Below are 21,795 nucleotides of genomic sequence, written 5' to 3' on the forward strand. Positions count from 1 at the left end.
GGTGCATAATTGTGAAGTGGAAGGAAAATGATACATGGTTTTCAAATTTTTTTACAAATAAAAAACTGAAAAGTGTGGCGTGCAAAAGTATTCAGCCCCCCTGAGTCAATACTTTGTAGAACCACCTTTCGCTGCAATTACAGCTGCAAGTCTTTTGGGGTATGTTTCTACCAGCTTTGTACATCTAGAGACTGAAATTTTTGCCCATTCTTCTTTGCAAAATAGCTCAAGCTCAGTCAGATTGGATGGAGAGCGTCTGAACAGCAATTTTCAAATCTTGCCCGAGATTCTCAATTGGATTTAGGTCTGGACTTTGACTGGGCCATTCTAACACATGAATATGCTTTGATCTAAACCATTCCATTGTAGCTCTGGCTGTATGTTTAGGGTCGTTGTCCTGCTGGAAGGTGAACCTCCGCCCCAGTCTCAAGTCTTTTGCAGACTCTTAACAGGTTTTCTTCCAAGATTGCCCTGTATTTGGCTCCATCCATCTTCCCATCAACTCTGACCAGCTTCCCTGTCCCTGCTGAAGAAAAGCAACCCCACAGCATGATGCTGCCACCACCATGTTTCACAATGGGGATGGTGTGTTCAGGGTGATGTGCAGTGTTAGTTTTCCGCCACACATAGCGTTTTGCATTTAGGCCAAAAACTTCAATTTTGGTCTCATCTGACCAGAGCACCTTCCTCCACATATTGGCTATGTCCCCCACATGGCTTGTGGCAAACTGCAAACGGGACTTCTTATGGCTTTTTTTCAACAATGGCTTTCTTCTTGCCACTCTTCCATAAAGGCCCGATTTGTGGAGTGCACGACTAATAGTTGTCCTGTGGACAGATTCTCCCACCTGAGCTGTGGATCTCTGCAGCTCCTCCAGAGTTACCATGGCTTGGCTGCTTCTCTGATCAATTGATCTCCTTGCCCGGCCTGTCAGTTTAGGTGGACGGCCATGTCTTGGTCGGTTTGCAGTTGTGCCATACTCTTTCCATTTTCGGATGATGGATTGAACAGTGCTCCGTGAAATGTTCAAAGCTTGGGATATTTTTTTATAACCTAACCCTGCTTAAACTTCTCCGCAACTTTATCCCTGACCTGTCTGGTGTGTTCCTTGGGCTTCATGATGCTGTTTGTTCACTAATGTTCTCTAACAAACTTCTGAGGCCTTCACAGAGCAGCTGTATTTATACTGAGATTATATTACACACAAGTGGACTCTATTTACTAATTAGGTGACTTCTGAAGGCAATTGGTTGCACTGGATTTTATTTAGGGGTATCGGAGTAAAGGGGGCTGAATTCTTTTGCACGCCACAATTTTCATTTTTTTATTTGTAAAAAAATTTGAAAACCATTTATCATTTTCCTTCCACTTCACAATTATGCGCCACTTTGTGTTGGTCTATCACATAAAATCCCAATAAAATACATTTACGTTTGTGGTTGTAACATGACAAAATGTGGAAAAGTTCAAGGGGTATGAATACTTTTGCAAGCCACTGTAGATATCGAGAAAGGGGAGAGAAGAGTCAAAAAAAGTTGAAGGAAATTTGAGAGCAGGGTGGAAGTTAGTTGTGAAGTTAATGAAATCAATGAGTTCTGGGTTAAGAGGTAGTCATTAATGTAGCGGAGAATTAGGGGATGGTGCCAGTGTACGTCTGGGAAAAAGATCGTTTGATGTAATCAACAAACGATAGGTATAGATGGGGCCCATGCAAGTACCCATGATTACATTTAATGTTGTCCAACTATCTGCCTATTAAACACCCCCCCCTCACCCGTATCTACCTATTACTTACTCGGCTTTACTCTCCCTTCTCTTTTCCTCTCTTCCCCAACTCCCCACCACCACCACCACAATCAAGTCTGTAGAAGGGTTCCGATAAGAAATGTCACCTATCCACGTTCTTCCGAGATTCTGCCTGACCCATTGGTTACTCCAGCACTTTGTGCCTATTAAGAAAAATGTGCTTTTACAAGAAAAATGCATATAGCATTATTTTAGTCATGTCTCTAATTGTCTGAACGCCCTAAATAATGTGTTTGATGTAACCAACAACAAGGCAGGTAGAGCTGGGGCAGGAGCTGGTGACAACGATGGCTCAACGCCTCTACTTCCTTAGAAGATTGTGGAGATTCAGTATGTCGACAAATACACTTTTGAATTTTCGCATGTGCACGGAAGAGAGCAAACTGACTTTTTACTGCAGCAAAAAATCAATGATCCAGTGAAACACTAATTGCAACTAAACAGTTCCGCTTTCGTCCTATTTCGTCATAAGGATTCCATTCCACTCCAGTCATTTTCTGGCTCCATTAGTTGAAGTCACTTCACAGACACTCTTTTGTCTTCTCATCTATTCCACTATCCAGGGATCCAACACCACTTCCTGGTGAAACAACATATTGCTTGTACTTCTATTGTGTTGCACTTTATTTGGTGCTCACAATATATCTTTGTCTGCTTGGCAAAAAACTAAACGGCATCACCTCTTTCAGCTAGGCATGTTACAGCCCTCACAACTCAACATTGAATTGAACCTTTTTAGATAACCAGCCTAATATAACCTGCAGTATAATGTGGATAAATGTGAGGTTATCCACTTTGGTGGCAAAAACAGGAAAGCAGACTATTATCTAAATGGTGGCCGATTAGGAAAAGGGGAGATGCAACGAGACCTGGGTGTCATGGTACACCAGTCATTGAAAGTAGGCATGCAGGTGCAGCAGGCAGTGAAGAAAGCGAATGGTATGTTAGCTTTCATAGCAAAAGGATTTGAGTATAGGAGCAGGGAGGTTCTACTGCAGTTGTACAGGGTCTTGGTGAGACCACATCTGGAGTATTGCATACAGTTTTGGTCTCCAAATCTGAGGAAGGACATTATTGCCATAGAGGGAGTGCAGAGAAGGTTCACCAGACTGATTCCTGGGATGTCAGGACTTTCATATGAAGAAAGACTGGATGGACTCGGCTTGTACTCGCTAGAATTTAGGAGATTGAGGGGGGATCTTATAGAAACTTACATAATTCTTAAGGGGTTGGACAGGCTAGATGTAGGAAGATTGTTCCCGATATTGGGGAAGTCCAGGACAAAGGGTCACAGTTTAAGGATAACATTTTTCATACAGAGAGTGGTGAATCTCTGGAACTCTCTGCCACAGAGGGTAGTTGAGGCCAGTTCATTGGCTATATTTAAGAGGGAGTTAGATGTGGCCCTTGTGGTTAAGGGGATCAGAGGGTATGGAGAGAAGGCAGGTACGGGATACTGAGTTGGATGATCAGCCATGATCATATTGAATGGCAGTGCAGGCTCGAAGGGCCGAATGGCCTACTCCTGCACCTATTTTCTATGTATCTAATGGTCATCATCGTGCAACATTAACTTGGATTTTCTTTCCCCTCAGATGTTGCTTGATTCATTGATTACTTGCAGATTCCTTTATTTCAGATTTCCAACAACTGCATTTTGTTTTGTATATTACAGAAGAACATTTTATTAATCGGTATTGTATGATATTGTCACATTTAAAATCAAGTTTGTGCATTTCTATTTTCATTACCCCACCTGTGAATATACTGATTATGTAAATTGTACTGAAATACCTGCTATGTCCTTAACATCAATTATTTTCTCATGTTTAGTATTAATTTAATCAATTTCAGGAGAAATGAAAGGTGACTTTAAATGTGAAAATATGCCCGGAATGCTTTCATGGCTCCAATTGATTTTCAATAAGAATCGTTGAATGGGAAGTATGGATGACTTGAATCTCTCCAAACTCTCACCCCATCTCTCTGGGAAAAAAAAGTAAAATTAGTTTAGTGATGCAGCATGGAAACAGTGTGAAAGATTATAAAACACAGGGCAAAAACCATGTTGAGTGATCCCTCTGCCTGCTCCACCTATCTCATGGTTCATCTTCTGAATCATTCAATTTTTCTAAATGATCCTTATACTCAAGTGTTCATGCTCTGGGGTAGAGAAAAACAAATCCCGAAAGCTGAATGAACCGATTTTCCCCCTCATTTAGCTCTAGTCAAGTCAAGTCAATTTTATTTCTATAGCACATTTAAAAACAACTCTCGTTGACCAAAGTGCTTTACATTAGTGCAGATACTAACTTGCTACAAACAGTGGTACATAGATCAACAATACATACATACAGCGCTCCCTCAGAGGACCTCAAGAAAGGCTTGAGAGTAGAAATAAGTTTTGAGTCTAGACTTAAAAGAGTTGATGGAGGGGGCAGTTCTGATGGAAGAGGGATGCTGTTCCATAGTCTAGGTGCTGCAACCGCAAAGGCGCGGTCGCCCCTGAGCTTATGCCTAGAGGGTTGGTCAGTAACCCCAAGTCGGCCGATCTGAGGGACCTGGAGGTGGTATGGTGGGAAAGCAGATTTTTGATGTAGGTGGGGGCAAGCCCGTTAAGGGCTTTGTAAACAAAAAGAAGGATCTTGAAATTTATTCGGAACCACAGTGGGAGCCAGTGGAGAGAGGCCAGGATCGGGGTGATGTGGTCCCTTTTTCGGGTGCCCATCAGGAGTCTCGCTGCGCCGTTTTGGACCAATTGCAGGCGGGACAGGGATGATTGGCTGATGCCAGTGAAAAGGGAGTTGCAGTAATCAAGACGGGAGGAGATAAATGAGTGGATGATCTTTTTGAGGTCGTCAAATCGGAGGAAAGGTTTTATTTTTGCTATCGTTCGAAGCTGGAAGAAGCTAGCTTTTACCGCGGCATTGACGTGTTTGTCAAATTTCAACGCAGAGTCAAATATCACGCCAAGGTTTTTGACGTGAGGTTTGAGTAATGGGGTAAGGTCACCAAGGCTGCCTGCTATCATTTTGATGGATTCCGGGGGTCTGAGTAGGATGACCTCAGACTTACTCTTGTTTAGTTGGAGGAAGTTATGAGCCATCCAACACTTTATATCCTCGAGGCAGTGGGTAGATTAGATTGTTTGTTGGGTTTGAGGGGGAGATAGAGTTGTGTATCGTCTGAATAGCAGTGGAAGAAAATGCCCTGTCTTTGGATGACTTGGCCTAAGGGGAGCATGTACATGGAGAAGAGAATGGGGCCTAGGATGGAACCTTGTGGAACCCCGCAGCAGAGGCTAGCTGGGGAGGAGAAAGAGTTACCTATGTTTGTACAGGAACTCCTATCTTTGAGATAGGAGACAAACCAGCACAGGGCAGTGCCATCAATACCAACCCCGTACCGGAGATGGTCAATTAGGATGGTATGGGCGACCGTATCGAATGCAGCACTGAGGTTGAGAAGGAGCAGGAGCCAATGGTGAGAAGCAGGTCGTTATGTACCTTCAACAAGGCAGACTCTGCTGTGGTGGGCCCTGAAACTTGATTGGAAAGTTTCCAAGATGGAATTTTGGTGAAGATAAGTCATGTTGATTTAAAATTACCGTTTCAAGGACTTTAGCCTTTAGGCTTAGGCTTTTTCATTTTAAGAGGAGCAACAGAATCCAGGATGGAAGAGCAAGTGGTGTTGAATAAAGAAATGAGGTCGTCAGTGCTGAGATGGAGGGGAGACGTCTCGATGGTGCAGATGTCGGGGGCGGCTATGAGAGCCTCAGAGAAATTACTGGCAGTCGAAGAGATGATGAGAGGTATAGATAGGGTAGTCAACACCTTTCTCTCCATGGTACAAATGTGAAAGACGAGAGGACATAGCTTTAAGGTTAAAGGGGCAATGTTTAAAGGAGATGTGCGGGACATGTTATACAGAGGGTGGTAAGGCCTGGAATTGAATGCCAGAGGTGCTGGTGGTGATGGTGGCAGATATGATAGTGACGTTTGAGAGGCCTTTAGATAGGCACATGAAGTGGCGGACTGGGTCTAAAAATATTGGTTGCCAGGAGACAAAGGGGGCCCACATCATCAGGGGCCCACTTGATATAGGGGGCCCACTTGCCATCGGGCAAGCTGACACCCTGGCCAGTCCGCCACTGGGCACATGGATATGCAGGTAATGGAGAAGTATGGATCGTGTACAGGCAGATGAGATTAATTTATCTCGGCATCATGTTTGGCACAGACATTGTGGGCCAAAGGGCCTGTTCCTGTGCTAAACATGATGCCAAGATACATTAATCTCAATGCCAAAATGGGTGGAGAAATGGCAGATGGAGTTTAATCCGAGCAAATGTGAAGTGTTGCACGTTGGGATCCAAGTTCATAGTTCCCTGATAGTGGCAACACAAGTAGACATACGGTATCCTTGCCTTCATTCGTTAGCGGCTTGGAGTCAGGAAGTCATGATGCAACTCCATAATATTTGGCTAGACTGCATTTGGATGATTTTATGCAGTTCTGCTTGTCCCATTACAGGAAGGATGTGTTGGAAAGGATGTAAAGGCGATTTACCAGATTGCTACCTGGATTTGAGGGTATTGTTTTCTCTGGAACACTGGAGGTTTAGGGGGACCTGATAACAGTATCTAAAATGATGAGAGGCATAGATAGGGTAGACAGTCAGAACCTTTTCCCCTCTATGTAAATGTTAAAGAGTAGAGGGGATTCGCTTTAATGTAAAAGGAGCAAAGTTTAAATTAGATTTTTAGTTTAGAGATACAGCACGGAAACAGGCCATTCGGCCCACCGAGTCCGTGCCGACCATTGAGCTCCACACATTAACACTATCCTACACATACTCGGGACAATTTTACAATTATACCAAGTCAATTTACCTACAAACCTGTACGTCTTTGGAATGTGGGAGGAAACCAAAGATCTCGGAGAAAACCCACGCAGTCACAGGGAGAACGTACAAACTCCGTACAGACAGTACCGTAGTTGGGATCGAACCACGGTCTCCAGTGCTGCAAGCACTGTAAAGCAGCAACTCCACTGCTGCGTCGCCGTGCTGCACATGTGTGGGACAAATTTTTTTTAGACAGAGGATGGTGGGTGCCTGGAACGCTCTGCCAGGGCGTGAGTTGGAGGAAGATACAGGAGTGGCATTGATGCTTTTAGATGGGCCCATGGATGTGCCGGGAATGGAAGCATATGGTTATGTGCAGAGAGATGATCTTGGCATCATTTACAAGGGCTTGCTCCCGTGCTGTACTATGCTTTAAAACTCTACTCTTATCAAATGCGTTTTGTTCTCCTGGATTTGGATGTGACATATTAATCCAGAATGAGTTAAGATTAAATAACTTGTGCCCCAACAGCATTGATGGGTGTGTTGTTTCCTGTATGAGGGCCCGCAATTCAAATTGTGTCAATGGAGTTGATTGTTTTTAAACTTACTACAATCGTTGGGACTATCAATCTTCCATTGCAGTCAAATGAATCAATTTGTTGCATATCCTCTTCAGACAAGATGAAATCAAACACCTGTTTTATAAAGCACATGTGTTTATGTTCCTATTAAACAAATCTCTTGCTCTGCATTACTTCCATTCATGTAGCTTTCCTACCGTCAGACCCATAATAAAATAAGCAGTTTTCTTCAGGTTTGTGAAACACTCTTTGCTGTGAAACTAAATCTCAGTTAGCAATGTTTCAATAAGTAGTGTATTGATAATCAGTGTCTATTTTGAAAAATAAAACTACATCAATGAGAGATGTGGTAGATTCGATTCCAAGCTGAATCTTGGTGCACAGGAACACCATGGCCTCCACCCCCACCCCTCTGTCCACTAGCTAATCGTTACTCCAATCTGAAGAAGGGTCTGACCCACCATGTTGTCTGTCCCTCATCCGATGAAGTGTGGGTTACTCCAGCAGGTTAATAACTCCATGCCTTATTGATGGTGCATTAAAATCCTGGCCCAGCTTAGCTAAAACCCATACATTTTCACATTGCTTGCATTTATAACATGCCTTGGTTAATTTTACAACATGCATTACGTTGTTTATCTATAAAGTTGTATTTGAAAGAATATATATAATAGTGGCAAGGTGACGACTTGTATTTATGTATCCCTCAACTGGAGCAAACCAATTGTTACCTCAATATTTTCTTTAATCCTGGAAGGTGTGGTACTTTTGGGAATGCACACTACTTCTCTTTGCAACTGCCACCTAGGGATTAAAAAATGATTAGTCTTTTGAATAACACTTGTTATGGTTAGTCCCAGTTTACAATTACATGACTTGAGTTCAACCTCTGCATATGAATGACAAACTGTTTGAGAAACCAACAGAATGGATTTTCTGGATGCTTCGGGACCGCGGGTGACAACATCTGGAATTTTGCCACATCAAACCGAGGAGGAATACCTTCTATTTTGCAAGTTTATCGTCATTTCGAGAATCCTATCTTGAGACACGACATCTGAGCCAACAGCAGTGCCATTTCTAAAGCCTTGTCAGCAATAACATCTTTTTAAAAGTACATAATTATTACCCTGGTTTGTTCATGTCAGCTTTAATTTAAAAATGGCAAAAACAAGATATAAACTGCTTTTCCAATGGGACAACCCATCTCTTCCGACATTTTCTGCCATGTGGGAACTTGGTTTCTGTCTTGTGAAATATTAGGGATATGAACAGATCTCAGAAATGGATCCCCAACATGTACTGTACATGTAATTATTTTATATCTGGGCCCAACCTGTGTGACGTAATGATTTTACATCTTTAATTTTTTTTAAACTTGAAATTATAATACTGTTTAGAAAATGTCAAAATTCAACTAGTACCAGATTAAAATAATTCTTACTCTGAGGGACATATTTTCCTTCCTTCAACTTTGGGGCGACATAGTGGCAAGGTGGTAGAGTTGCTGCCTCACAGTGCCAGAGACCCGGGTTCAATCCTGACCACGGGCGCTGTCTTTACAGAGTTTGTAGATTCTCCCTGTGACCGCAGTTTTCTCTGGACGCTGGTTTCCTCCCATACTACAAAGAGTGCAGGTTTGTAGGGTAATTGGCTTCCGTAAAAAACATTTTAATTGTCCCTGGTGTGTCGGGCCTGTTCTCTAAAGTCGAAACTGAATGAATGGTGGAAACAAAACTATTCAAACAATATGTATGTGCTGTTATATGATGACTAAAAGTCATTGGTTAGTGAAAGGTTACCTAAAATTGGAGAATTCAATATTCCTACCATTGTGTTGTAAGGTACACAGCAGAATATGACATGCTGTTCCTCCAGTTTGCATGTGGCCTCACTCTTGTAGTGGAGGCGGCCCAGAACAGAAATATCATGTGGGAGTGAGAAGGAGAGTTAAAATAGTTAGTAACTGTGGGGTCCAGCAGGCTTTGGTGGACCAAGTACGTAACAAATTGTGAAGACAGTCCTTTCTCCTGTAACAAATTGTTGGACTAGAGACTAGAGAATAGTAATTACTGAGAGGACTCTCACCATCTGCTGCTTGACACTTGATCCTACTTTTAAATCTTAAATTGGATTATGACAATTCAAAGTCCTGGCCTATTGTAAGAATGGATTTCCACTAAATTTAAAAAAATGTGACCATAATCAAAGCACTAATTTGCGCAGTAAAATAGTGGATGTAAAGAGTCGAAAGAGTAAAAGTAATAGATGTAAAGAGTAATTTCCACACATATAACAACAATTACAGCACGGGAACAGGCCATCTCGGCCCTACAAGTCCGCGCCGAACAATTTTTTTTTCCCCTTAGTCCCACCTGCCTGCACTCATACCATAACCCTCCATTTCTTGGTGTAGAAGTTAAAATAATTTCTGGAGACTTTGTAATTGAGTTTCAGAGCCCAGGACACCCACTAGTTTGGACACAACATCCTTAATTACTGCTTGTTGAAGCCAAGGAATTAGGGAAAGGAGGTGGAAAATGTTACACTTACTGATCATTTCCTCATCTTTGGCATTACAGATTTTAAAATGTTGTTAATTATCAGTTCATTGGAGAAACTAGATACTTGGCTTCTCCTTGCCTTCTACTGAGGGTAAATTTCATCAGACTGGGATAGATTTTCATACATTGTTATCACAAAATCATGAAGCATTAAAAAAAGAAATCATACAACCCACTGTCACATTGTCCATTCATTCAGTTTTACAGATGTGATCTTTCAGTTTTACAGATATTATACCCAAAGATTATAGAGGAGCAAGATAGACCACTCCTCGAAAAACGCGTAGTATGACGTGTGTGATTGTCGGCGCCATTTTATTGAGCATTTTTTTGGGCTTCCCCCATACTGTCATGGCGTCCTCATCTAAATCTTCATCTCACTGCTCCGCTATCAATTGTTCTAATCGTAAATCTAAACGACCAGACCTGTCATTCTTTAGGTTCCCCGATGAAAAAGAAAGGTTAGAAAATATCATTTTTTTTTTTGTCGATATTCTGTCGTGAAAATGTTATTTTCTGTTCTCCCATCAACGGCCATCGTGAAACTAGGTTTGTCGGTACATTAGAAAGTTAGTATACTTATTTTTAATAGATCTTTACTTACCACTATAATAAAGACAATTTTAACACTTCTGTAAGTTTTTTGTTTTGTTCTTGTAAGGGATTGGTCTCCAAAATATGGCCCGCGGGACACATTAGGCCAAGTGACCACGAGATTTTTCGAGCTCAGATTCAAGTCCGAGAACGCGGCGGCTGTTACCCGTTATAGCCCTCGAATTGTCGAGACATCACAAGCAAAGATCACAAGCCCGCCGTGAAGAAGGGTGCAATCAAAGATTATACAACTCTGCTCTATCATCTTTGGGTGCAATGGTGGGCCGTGTCGTTCGGCGGCGGCGGTTGCAATCAAAGATACTAGAGGAGCTCTGCTCTATAATCTTTGGTCGGAATGGGACGGCTGAACGTTATAACATGCTATCGTTCCACCCTCCCTCTCCCCCTTCTCCCTCTCCCCCCTTCTCCCCTTCTCCCCTCTCAATCCCTCTCCCCTCTCCCCTCTCGATCCCTCTCCCTTCTCTCGATCCCTCTCTCCCCGCGTGTCGCTTAAAGAAATGGCGGCCGTGACGTTCCGTCACGTACTACACGTCAGTCCATTGGATTTCGGAGGAGTGGTCTATCTTGCTCTGCTATAAGATCTTTGATTATACCTGTACAGATTTTACAGTGGTCCACGACTTTATGAATTTACGTAATTGAGCTCAGGATTGAAAAGAATCACACAGCAGATGGTGTGTATCCCCTTGACTTGTGGAAGGTGTATCTAATTGGTCCCAAACTCCTGCACTTTCCTTACAGTTCTGCTTTTTCTTCAAGCGTATATGATATACACTTGAAGAAACAGCAGGACTGTAAGGAAAGTTCCCAATGGATTCCTTTACATTTAGAATGGTTCATTCCAAATCGCAACACATGAACAATATTTTCAATGTGCTTTTCACAGATTACAATTCGATATGATAACAGATTCATTTTATTTTGGTGTAAGATTACCAGAAAAGAAAACTTAGGAAGTGAAAACAAATTTCAGTCCAGGTCTATAAGTTTAGAATTTAGAGATACAGCGTGGTAACAGGCTCTTCAGCCCAAAGAGTCCACATCAACCATCAATCCATGAGGAGAAGGCAGGCACGGGTTATTGATAGGGGACGATCAGCCATGATCACAATGAATGGCAGTGCTGGTTCGAAGGGCCGAATGGCCTGCTCCTGCACCTATTTTCTATGTTTGTAATCCCTGAACACTAGCACTATCCTACATACTAGGGACAATTTACAATTTTTACTGAGGCCATTAAACCAAAAAACCTGTGCATCTTTGGAGTGTGTGGGGGAAAACCGAGCTCCCGAGGAAAATCCATGCGGTCACAGAGAGAACGTACAAACTCCCTAAAGCCAACCCCTATAATCAGGACCGAACTCGGATCTCTGGCATTGTAAAGCGGCAACTCTACCGCTGCGCCACTGTGCAGCCCATTATTTTGCCAACCCTCATTTTTAGACTTTTCCCTGTTCTTGGACAGTAAATGAAGTGATCTTTAAATATTACCATATAGGTCATCCCTGGCTTTAGTTTAGTTTAGAGATACAGCGCGGAAACATCGAGTCCAGGCCAACCATGATCACCTATACATTAGTTCTATCCTGCACACTAGGGACAATTTACTGAAGCCAATTAACATCCAAACTTGCAGGAAACCTGCTATTCATTGGAGTTTAGAAGGATGAGGGGGTATCTGATAGAAACATATAACATTATAAAAGGACTGGACAAGCTAGATGCAGGAAAAATGTTCCCAATGTTGGGTGAGTCCAGAACCAGGGGCCACAGTCTTAGAATAAAGGGGAGGTCCTTTAAGACTAAGGTGAGAAAAAAAAATTTCACCTGGAGAGTTGTGAATTTATGGAATTCCCTGCCACAGAGGGCAGTGGAGGCCAAATCACTGGATGGATTTAAGAGAGAGTTAGATAGAGCTCTAGGGGCTAGTGGAGTCAAGGGATATGGGGAGAAGGCAGGCACAGGTTATTGATAGGGGACGATCAGCCATGATCACAATGAATGGCGGTGCTGGCTTGAAGGACCGAATGGCCTCCTCCTGCACTTATTTTCTATGTTTCTATGAAACCGGAGACTAACCGTTCTCACAGAGAGAAGGTACAAACTCTGTACAGACAGCAGCCATAGGATTGAACCCAGGTCTCTGGCACTGTAAGGGAGCAACTCTACCCTTGTGCTGCTCAAGTTATAAAGGCCTGACTTGCAGATATCCCGTGCATAGGGACCAGCATTTGGGAGACCAGGGAAATCAATGGGGATGGATTTACCGGCTCCGCTGAGGCTGCAGACATCTTCTGCTTGGTGAGAAAGGGGCTGTTCAACATGCCTTCTCCGCCTTCCTCATTTCCCACACCCCAAGCTGCACCGAGGTCTGGGTTAAGGTGAGCAGAGATTGGAGTATGAGCAGACTCACTCACTGCCTGGATCAGTGAGGTTGTCTGGGAACTACTCTCCCCGCGCCTGCTCGCTCGCCTCTCAAAGCTGTTTTTGTGACGCACTCCAACACGTTTTTGTTCAATTTCAACTTATGAATGTTTGATTTACAAACAGTTCTCAGAAACCTGGGGATTGTATGTACATCCATTTATTGAATTAATCATCTGGCTTTTTTGTTATGGAATAACAATCAGTTATAATAATATCCCTGAATTGTATAGAAGCCATGGAGTATTAAATAAATGCAGTTTAATCACAGAGTGATACAGTGTGGAAACAGGCCCTTTGGCCCAACTTTCCCTCATCGGCCAACATGTCCCAGCTACACTAGTCCCACCTGCCTGCGCTTGGTCCATATCCCTCCAAACCTGTCCTATCCATGTACCTGTCAAACTGTTTCTTAAATAATGGGATAGTCTCAGCATCAACTACCTCCTCTGGCAGCTTGTTCCATACACCCACCACCCCTTGTGTGAAAAAGCTACCCCTCAGATTCCTATTACATCTTTTCCCCTTCACCTTTAACCTATGTCCTCTGGTCCTCGATTCTCCTACTCTGGGCAAGAGATTCTGTGCATCTACCCGATTTATTCCAATCATGATTTTATACAGCTCTATCCGATCACCCCTCATCCTCCTGTGCTCCATGGAATAGAGACCCAGCCTACTCAACCTCTCCCTATAGCTCAGCCCCTCTCGTCCTGGCAACCTCATAAATCTTCTCTGAACCCTTTCAAGTTTGACAATATTCCTATAACATGGTGCCCAGAACTGAACACAATATTCTAGATGCAGTCTCACCAACATCTTATACAACTGCAACATGACCCCCCCAACTTCTATACTCAATAATCTGACTGATGAAGGCCAAAGTGCCAAAAGCCTTTTTGTCCACCTTATCTACCTGAGACTCGATCTTCAAGGAGCCATGCACCTGTACTCCTAGATCCCTCTGCTCTGAAACACTCCCCAAAGGCCTACCATTCCTGCCCTTGTTAGACATCGCAAAATGCATCACCTCACACTTCTCTGTATTAAATTCCATCAACCATTCCTCTGCCCACCTGGCCAATCGATCTAGATCCTGCTACAATCTTTCACAAAACTCTTCACTATCTGCAAAACCACCCACTTTTGTATCATCAGCAAACTTGCTAATCTTGCACTGTATGTTCTTATCCAAATCAATGATGTAAATGACAAACAGTAACAGGCCCAGCACCGAACCCTGAGGCACACCACTAGGTACAGGCCTCCAGTCCAAGAAGCAACCTTCCACCCACTGCTTCCTTCCATGGAGCAAATTTGCTATCATTCAGCTCTTTCCTTGGATCCCATGCGATCTAACCTTCCAGAGCAGCCTACCATGCGGAACCTTGTCAAATGCCTTACTGAAATCCATGTATACAACATCTATAGCTCTGCCCTCATCGACCATTTTAGTCACGTCTTAAAAAAATCAATATGATTTGTGAGATATGACCTTCCACGTATGAAACCATGTTGACTATCCCGAATCAGCCCTTGCCCGTCCAAATGCCTGTATAACCTATCCTTCAGAATCCTTTCCAACTACAGATGTTAAGCTCACTGGCCTATACTTCCCAGCATTTTCCCTGCAGTCCTTCTTGAGAAGAGGCACAACATTTGCCACCCTCCAGTCTTCTGGCACCTCTCCTGTATTTAAGGACGACTCATAAATTTCAACCAGGCTCCCGCAATTTCCTCTCTGGTTTCCAACAATGCCCTTGGATATATCTGATCAGGCCCTGGAGATTTGTCTGCCTTCATACATCTTTTGACGGTAACACTGACTGCACTCAAAACACTTCCATTAACTGCCCCAAGTTCCTTCGTCCTACTGTTTAACTCCTCGGTAAATACAGAGGGGAAATACTCATTGAGGACCTTGCCCATCTCCTGTAGCTCCACACAGAGGTGACCGCTTTAATTCCTGAGAGGTCCCACTCTCTAATTACCCTTTCCCCCCTTATGTATTTATAAAATATTTTGGGATTGTCCTTAATTCTACCCGCCAGAGCTATCTCCTGGCCCCTTTTTGCCCTTTGATCTCCTTTTTCAATTTACTCCTTAGTTCTCAAAACTCCTCCAGGGATGCACTTGATCCCAGCTGTCCCATGCATCCTTCTTGTTTTTGACCAATGACTCAATTTCCCTCATTAACCAAGTTTCCTTACGTTTGCCTGCTCTGCCCTTCACTCTAACGGGGACATACATATCCTGAGCTTTCGTCAGCAAAATTGAATTATTTTCCATGCTACTTCACCTTATGATAACTTGAGCTGGAGATTTTCCATATTTTTTTGCTATTTCCAGTATTCTTGGATCTTCTAACAGTTTTGGGTCATCAGGTCTGGCCCAGGGACGGTCAGATGATCCCAGAGGACTGTACGCTGTAACCACAATACTACGTTTTGTGCAGTGGTCCACAAGCTTACTTTGGTTCAGGTAAGGATGGCATTCAATCTGCAGAGGAAAGCCGACAAATGTTTAGTTCATAATGAGAGGAGACCAGCACTACATTATCATTCAAGGCCACCCTGATATATTCTGAAGCTGCAAGCTCATGACATTTACAGACAAATCAAAATTTCAATGTGATCTTGAACTTTACTTAACAAATGAAATGTCCAGTGAATGAGTTACAGACACAGCTTAGATATATCAAACCTAGAATATTGGGCATTCATTTGCACCTGAGGTTTCTCCACTGCTGGGTGCTCCATTATGGTCATTGTTGGGAGGCACTGGAATTCATACACAATTATTCTTCACAATGAAAAGGAAAAGGCAATTAGATAGAATTACACTCTACTTAACTCTACTCAATCACTGGCACATTAAAGGACCTGTCCCACTTGGATGTCATTTACATGATATAATTTACGCGTCACGATGTGCACGTGATGCGCGCATGGTGCTCATTACGCCCGCATGGTGCGTGGTGACGTAAGCAGTGATGCGCGGTCGCGTGCGGCGCCCCAGGATTTTGGGATGTACAAAATCTTTGTGCGCCATCTACTTGACGCACAAATGACGCCCAAGTGGGACTGGCCCTTAACACAAAATGAGATGTTTCTCCACCGCATCTCAATCTGAAGAAGGGTCTCGACCCGAAACGTCACCCATTGCTTCTCTCCAGAGATGCTGCCGGTCCCGCTGAGTTACTCCAGCATTTTGTGTCTATCTCCAATCGTCTTGGCCCCGCTCTGGGAGTAGGGGTGGGGGCGGATCCGGATCTGCAACGGCCGTGAGCCCCAGGCCGAGCTCGCCGATCGTTTGCCTGCTTTTGCTGCTGTTGGAGGTGAGACGTTGCGCCGCGCCAGGGTCTTGGGCCTGTCCCACTTTGGCCGTCAGTTACGCGACAGGTCGGTGGCGCGTGAAGATTTCGTGCATGACGAAGTCCATACTACTCCACGCCACTCCACACTCCTCCACACCACACAATGCCATGCGCCCGTCCCGCGCTACCCACGTGCTACCCACACGCTAGCACGTCACGTAAATGGCGTGGGAATGACAGCCAAGTGGGACAGGCCCTTAACTCTATTGTCTGCTCACTATGATTCCTGTGTGCAGTCAGCACCAGTCCCACTGGTCATTGGCGCCGTTGGCAACGGCCCCAGTGATGCTAATAACGGGGCCTGCACCTCAGTTTAATTTATTGTCACATGTACAGTGACAAGGTGCAGTGAAAAGCTTTTGTTGCATGCTATCCACAGGTGTCTGCAGTTATCATTTAGAATTGTACTTTGTAACAAATTCTGATTGTGGGACAGATCATGATTAACGTTTCTCCAGTTCTGATGACACAAAGGGAAAAGTATGTCTAGCACTTGTAAAGATAGGGGTGAGGGGAAGGTCGGCAGAGGCTGGATGCCGGATGACGGAAGGTCACTTTGAAAAGGTAGCCCAAAATATCTGCATGCAAAGCCATTAGAAGGTCAGAGACTTGGCATGGGCTGTCAATATCAGAGAATAGACCTTCAAATAGTACAGCAAACCAGGTGCCCCAAATCTCAATTCACCACCTCATCTATCTGGGCTCATACCAAAAACGTGCATGTCTTTGTACATTGTACAAACGTACCTTTGTACATTGCAGACTGCATTTCAGTTTATACAGGTAGCTACCTGTTCAACCATAAACGCCACATCACCCAAAAAGACTGTGAACCGCATTCAGAAGAAGGAAGCCCACAAATAAACGTGGCATGACTAATCAGATTGAAAGTGATGGCATTGCATGTTCTAGTTATGGGAAGAACCATTGCTAAATCACTGGCCACAAGCAGGCAGGGCCACTGTGTATGATGGGCCCCACCTGTCACCTTTCATCCTTATCCCATGATATCTCCTGAGTTACAGGCAGCAGATGCCATCAGCACACATTTCCTTTCACTCTCCCTTCACAACAATCTTACCCTTTACCATTTTGCAATGAAGTGGGCAGCTTTGCCTAGGATTTGGTTTGAGTGTGCAGACCATGATCTTGTAGCTGGTGGATAAAGCTCTGGGGTGTTGGGAAATGAATCATAATGTGGAACTGTACAATTTATAACGTTATTGGGGATTATATTTGTTGTGTTGCCTTTTAGTTTTATTCGAGGGAATATTGAGAGAATATTGGATTCCTGAAGACAGAGAGAAGATAGGGGTTGTGTTACTGTTGGTTAATGGATATAGGGATTGGGGCCAATGATACTGCACTTGAAGAGCCAGAAAAAAGTGGTCTGGGTTGCTGCCTTCTTTTTTCCTCACGTTTCCTCTTCAATGTTGTCCTCAGTCCTTTTTGCGTAGCTCGACCTGGTGTGTATTGTCTCTGCTCATCTTCCCTGATATGCACAGTTTAAAGAGCAAGACAGGCCACCACACCCATGCAATTGGTTTGTGGAGTATATTAGCAGTCACCACATTGCCAGCATATTTTTGCAAACACATCATAAAAAAATAACACAGCAGAACAAATAAAAAACAAAAAAGCCTGTAAATATGATCACTTGATGCATGAGTAACTCAGCGGGTGAGGCAGCATCTCTGGAGAGAGGTAATGGGTGATGTTTTGGGTCGAGGCCCTTGATCAATGTGAAGAAGGGTCTCGACCCGAAACGCCGTTCATTCCTTCTCTCCAGAGATGCTGCCTTACCCGCTGAGTTACTCCAGCATTTTGTGGCTACCTTCGATTTAAACCAGCATCTGCAGATCTTTCTTACATCGCTTGATGCATGCTTTGTAAAGAAAGTAGTTTGGTTCCTCTGTGGAATTCTAAAGCAACAGTGCTGACTTGATATCGGTCGTTGATATTGACAGATGACCTGATCCAGCTGCTCTGCATAATTCTTACCTTTGTTAAATGCATCCATTATCTATAATTAAGGGCTTGGTGTTCTCCCTGGTTTGGATGTCTGGAGCCACTCTCTAAATAAGGGGTTGGCTATTCAGGGCGGAAATGAGATGAGATTTCTTCATCCAGAAATTAGTGTATATTTGCAGTGTACAAGAAGCTAAATGACTTACTTATACTGCTATTTCTTAAGCATCCGGTTTGCATTGCTAAGTATTTTTTTTTCTTTTTATTTTATTATTTATTTCGAACAGAATAAAAGAATAAAAAGCAAGTGTGAAACAGCATATAAAAAACAAAACAAGAATATTTATAAAGTGTCATAAACAATATCTATAAATAAATGAAATTGTATGTGTCCGAAAAGGAGCAGGTATATACATCTATATACCATAGATGGCAAAGATGAAAAGGCTATTGTGTTAAGCAGGCTTCTGGTATATGCGAAAATGCAGAAGTAGGTATCTATAAATCGTATATTTTTGATAGTGCAATTGTTTTTCCCATTCCTTGTTATCCTTTTATTCATATCGTGCTGTATGGCAATTTATGAAAGTTAGTTTCACTATAATAAAGGTTTTTAAACGAGAAGACATTTTTTCAAATATTATGATGTTGACACTAACCTGATTAACAACTGGTCTGTGGGTTACAGTTGATAATAGATCATCTATTTGCCTTGCATTGAAGTTGGATAAGCCAAGTGCCTTGACCCAACCTTTTTCCACTAATTTTTCCATGGCCTTCCAAGTATCCTTGTAATCAGTATCAGCATAACGCACTGATCCATCTTCATTAATTGGCATCATAATGTTGCCCCGTCTGCAGGGAACAGAATCAGATCATTATCTGCTGGAAGGTAGATGTTCCCTCCACACTGACACTCAAGAGCACCTGAGTCTCAATTCTTACTTGCATTTCAGTTTATCTTCTGAATTAATTGGATCAGAGCAGGAAGGAAAAGTTCCAAAGACACAAGGAATTGCAGATGCTGGAATCACGAGCAAAACACAAAGTGCTGGAAGCATTTCGCTGGTCAAGTAGCATCTGTGGAGGGAATGGACAGGCGACGTTTCGGGTCGGACCCCTTTTTCAAGAGTCAGTTGCCCAGCTCCTGCTTATGCTGCAAATAAAAGTGTCAAGGAGCAAGGGCATCTGGACCTGAGACCACTTGCACACGCAATTAGAGCATTTAGAGTATAGTGTTAAGCTCTGGGCACCATTATTATAGGAAAGATGTCAAGCTGAAAAGGGTACAGAGAAGATTTACAAGGATGTTGCCAGGACTAGAGGGTCTGAGCCAAAGGGAGAGTTGAGTAGGCGTGGGGTCCATTCCCTGGAGCGTAGGAGGATGAGGGATGATCTTAAAATGTATAAAATCATGAGAGGAATAGATTGGATAGATGCACAGAGTCTCTTGCCCAGAGTTGGTGAATCGAGGACCAGAGGACATAGGTTTAAGGTGAAGGGGAAAAGATGTAATAGGAATCTGATGGGTAACCTTTTCATACAAAGGGTGGTGGGTGTATGGAACAAGCTGCCAGATGAGGCAGTTGAGGCTGGGACTATCCCAACACTTAAGAAGCAGTTAGACAGGTACATGGATAGGACAGGTTTGGAGGGATATGGACCAAATGCAGGCAGATGGGATTATTGTAGCTGGGACATGTCGGCTGGTCCACTGGATTAGGACGTTGTTCTTTGTGCTATGTGGGAGTCGGCATGCAATACTGTTATATGAATAAGACATTGGCAAATTTCACTTCTCATTGTGAGTCTTGTGTCTCAACAGTGACTGCCCAGAATATTACTCCACTATCATATCTTAGGAAGCAAGCCACTTTAGTTTTGATGTAGATGATCTGAATGACGCAAGAAACAAGGGCTTGATACGCCTTTTGAAAGGGAAAATGGGAGTGGAATACAGTCTTTGTTCTGTGAGTTTCATCATTTCAAATGAGCTGGTTTGTTGTCTCAGTGTCTCCTCCTGTGGGCTCAGTGAATGTTTTACAATCTTCTAGCTTACTCTAATGTGGGCCAACACAGTATATGGTCATCAGAGCCTGTTCAACTGCAGAGCCAGCTTTATGCAAAGCTTCTAGGGTTTTTAGCTGTTTTCCAAATGGAAGAGAAATGATAAAGCAAGTATTAAATGTTTGCCATCCTACTTCCAGAAAGCGGTTTTTGATATCCATCTCATTTATTTTGAAATATTGATGTCAAAAAAAAAAAAAAATCCTTTGTAGAATGTTGATGGGACTGGCCCATCTTTATTGACATTCTTTGTTGCTATTTCAGAGAACAGTTAATGTTGACTTCTAGGAACACCTTTAGAGAAAGAGACAGCATGGAAAGAGGCCATTTAGTTCACCGAATCCGCTCTGACCAGCGATCACCCCATGCACTAACAGTATCCTACACACTCGGGACAATTTACAATTTATTGAAGGCAATTTACCTACCAAACCTGCATGTCTCTGGAGTGTGGGATTAACCGGACCACCCGGAGAAAACCCATGCGGTCAGAGAGAGAACATACAAACTCCATGCACACAGTACCCATAGTCAGGATCAAACCCAGGTCTCTGGTTTTATAAGGCAGCAAGTCTACTGTGCTGCACATTATTTTGCCAATCCTCATTTTTAGAGTTTTCCCTGTTCCTGGACAATAAAGAAAGTGTCCCTGTACAAATCGGACAAAGTGAAGATGACAGATTTTGTTCCAGGAATGACATTATATTTTGTTCCATGGTCACTATTATTGATTCCATCTTACTGAGTTTTAAATTGCCCAGTTGTCAATGTGGTAGTCAGATCAATAATTCATTTCTCCGTGGTTATATTTGTAGACTAGAATCCAATGTTCCTGCAACCAATGCGCATTCAAACTGGAGATACTTAAGCCCCTGTCCCACTTACGTGTACTTGGCACGCTAATTACACAACCTCGTGGTCGCGTTGAGCCTCGACGGTCCCGCGAAGGTCGTGCGCGACTTCATTCGACCACACAGCCGTCTGGAGCGCGTGACGTCATTTGAAGATGGACGCAAAATGCCGGAGTAACTCAGCGGGACCAGCAGCATCTCTGGAGAGAAGGAATGGGTGATGTTTCGTGTCGAGACTCTTCTTCAGTCTGAAAGAAGGGTCTTGACCCGAAACATCACCCATTGCTTCTCTCCAGAGATGCTGCCGGTCCCGCTGAGTTACTCCAGCATTTTGTGTCTATCTTCAATTTTCTTGGCCCCCGCTCTGGGAGTAGAAGTGGGGATGGATCCGGACCGCAACGGCCGTGAGCCCCAGGCCGAGCTCGGCGATCGTTTGCCTGCTTCTGCTGCTGTTGAAGGTGAGACGTTGCGTTGCGCCAGGGTCTTGGGCCTGTCGCACTTTGGCTGTCAGTTCCGCGACAGGTCGTTGACGCGCGATGATTTCGTTCGCTACAAAAATTTCGGAGACCCGCACGATATCTTGCACAACTACATACCCCTCCACGCTTCTAAGTGGGACTGGCCCCGCGTGGCCATACGATGCCCGTGCGCCTCAACGCGATTACAAGGTCGCGTAATTTGCGTGCCAAGGACA

The 21,795-nt window shown here is 43.5% G+C and overlaps 1 protein-coding gene across 3 annotated transcripts in view; it reads right to left on the reverse strand.

The window, feature by feature from the left end:
- Positions 1 to 3,362: 3,362 nt before the first annotated feature.
- LOC116979607 (aldo-keto reductase family 1 member A1-A-like) overlaps positions 3,363 to 21,795 on the reverse strand; it is a 95,910-nt gene continuing 77,477 nt past the window's right edge. For 2 of the 3 annotated variants that reach the window (XM_033031205.1, XM_033031214.1), the window contains 5 exons: positions 18,843 to 19,038; positions 15,139 to 15,338; positions 7,968 to 8,040; positions 7,264 to 7,350; positions 3,365 to 3,793 (listed from right to left, as the gene is read on the reverse strand). In XM_033031205.1, the coding sequence (XP_032887096.1) occupies positions 3,728 to 3,793; positions 7,264 to 7,350; positions 7,968 to 8,040; positions 15,139 to 15,338; positions 18,843 to 19,038 (622 nt within the window). In that variant the 3' untranslated portion in view covers positions 3,365 to 3,727. Of the gene's footprint in view, positions 3,794 to 7,263; positions 7,351 to 7,967; positions 8,041 to 15,138; positions 15,339 to 18,842; positions 19,039 to 21,795 lie in introns of all 3 variants that reach the window. The other variant, XM_033031225.1, reaches the window with a different exon arrangement.

Source organism: Amblyraja radiata, chromosome 1 (assembly GCF_010909765.2).
Source record: "Amblyraja radiata isolate CabotCenter1 chromosome 1, sAmbRad1.1.pri, whole genome shotgun sequence".
NCBI classification, from domain to species: Eukaryota; Metazoa; Chordata; class Chondrichthyes; order Rajiformes; family Rajidae; genus Amblyraja; species Amblyraja radiata.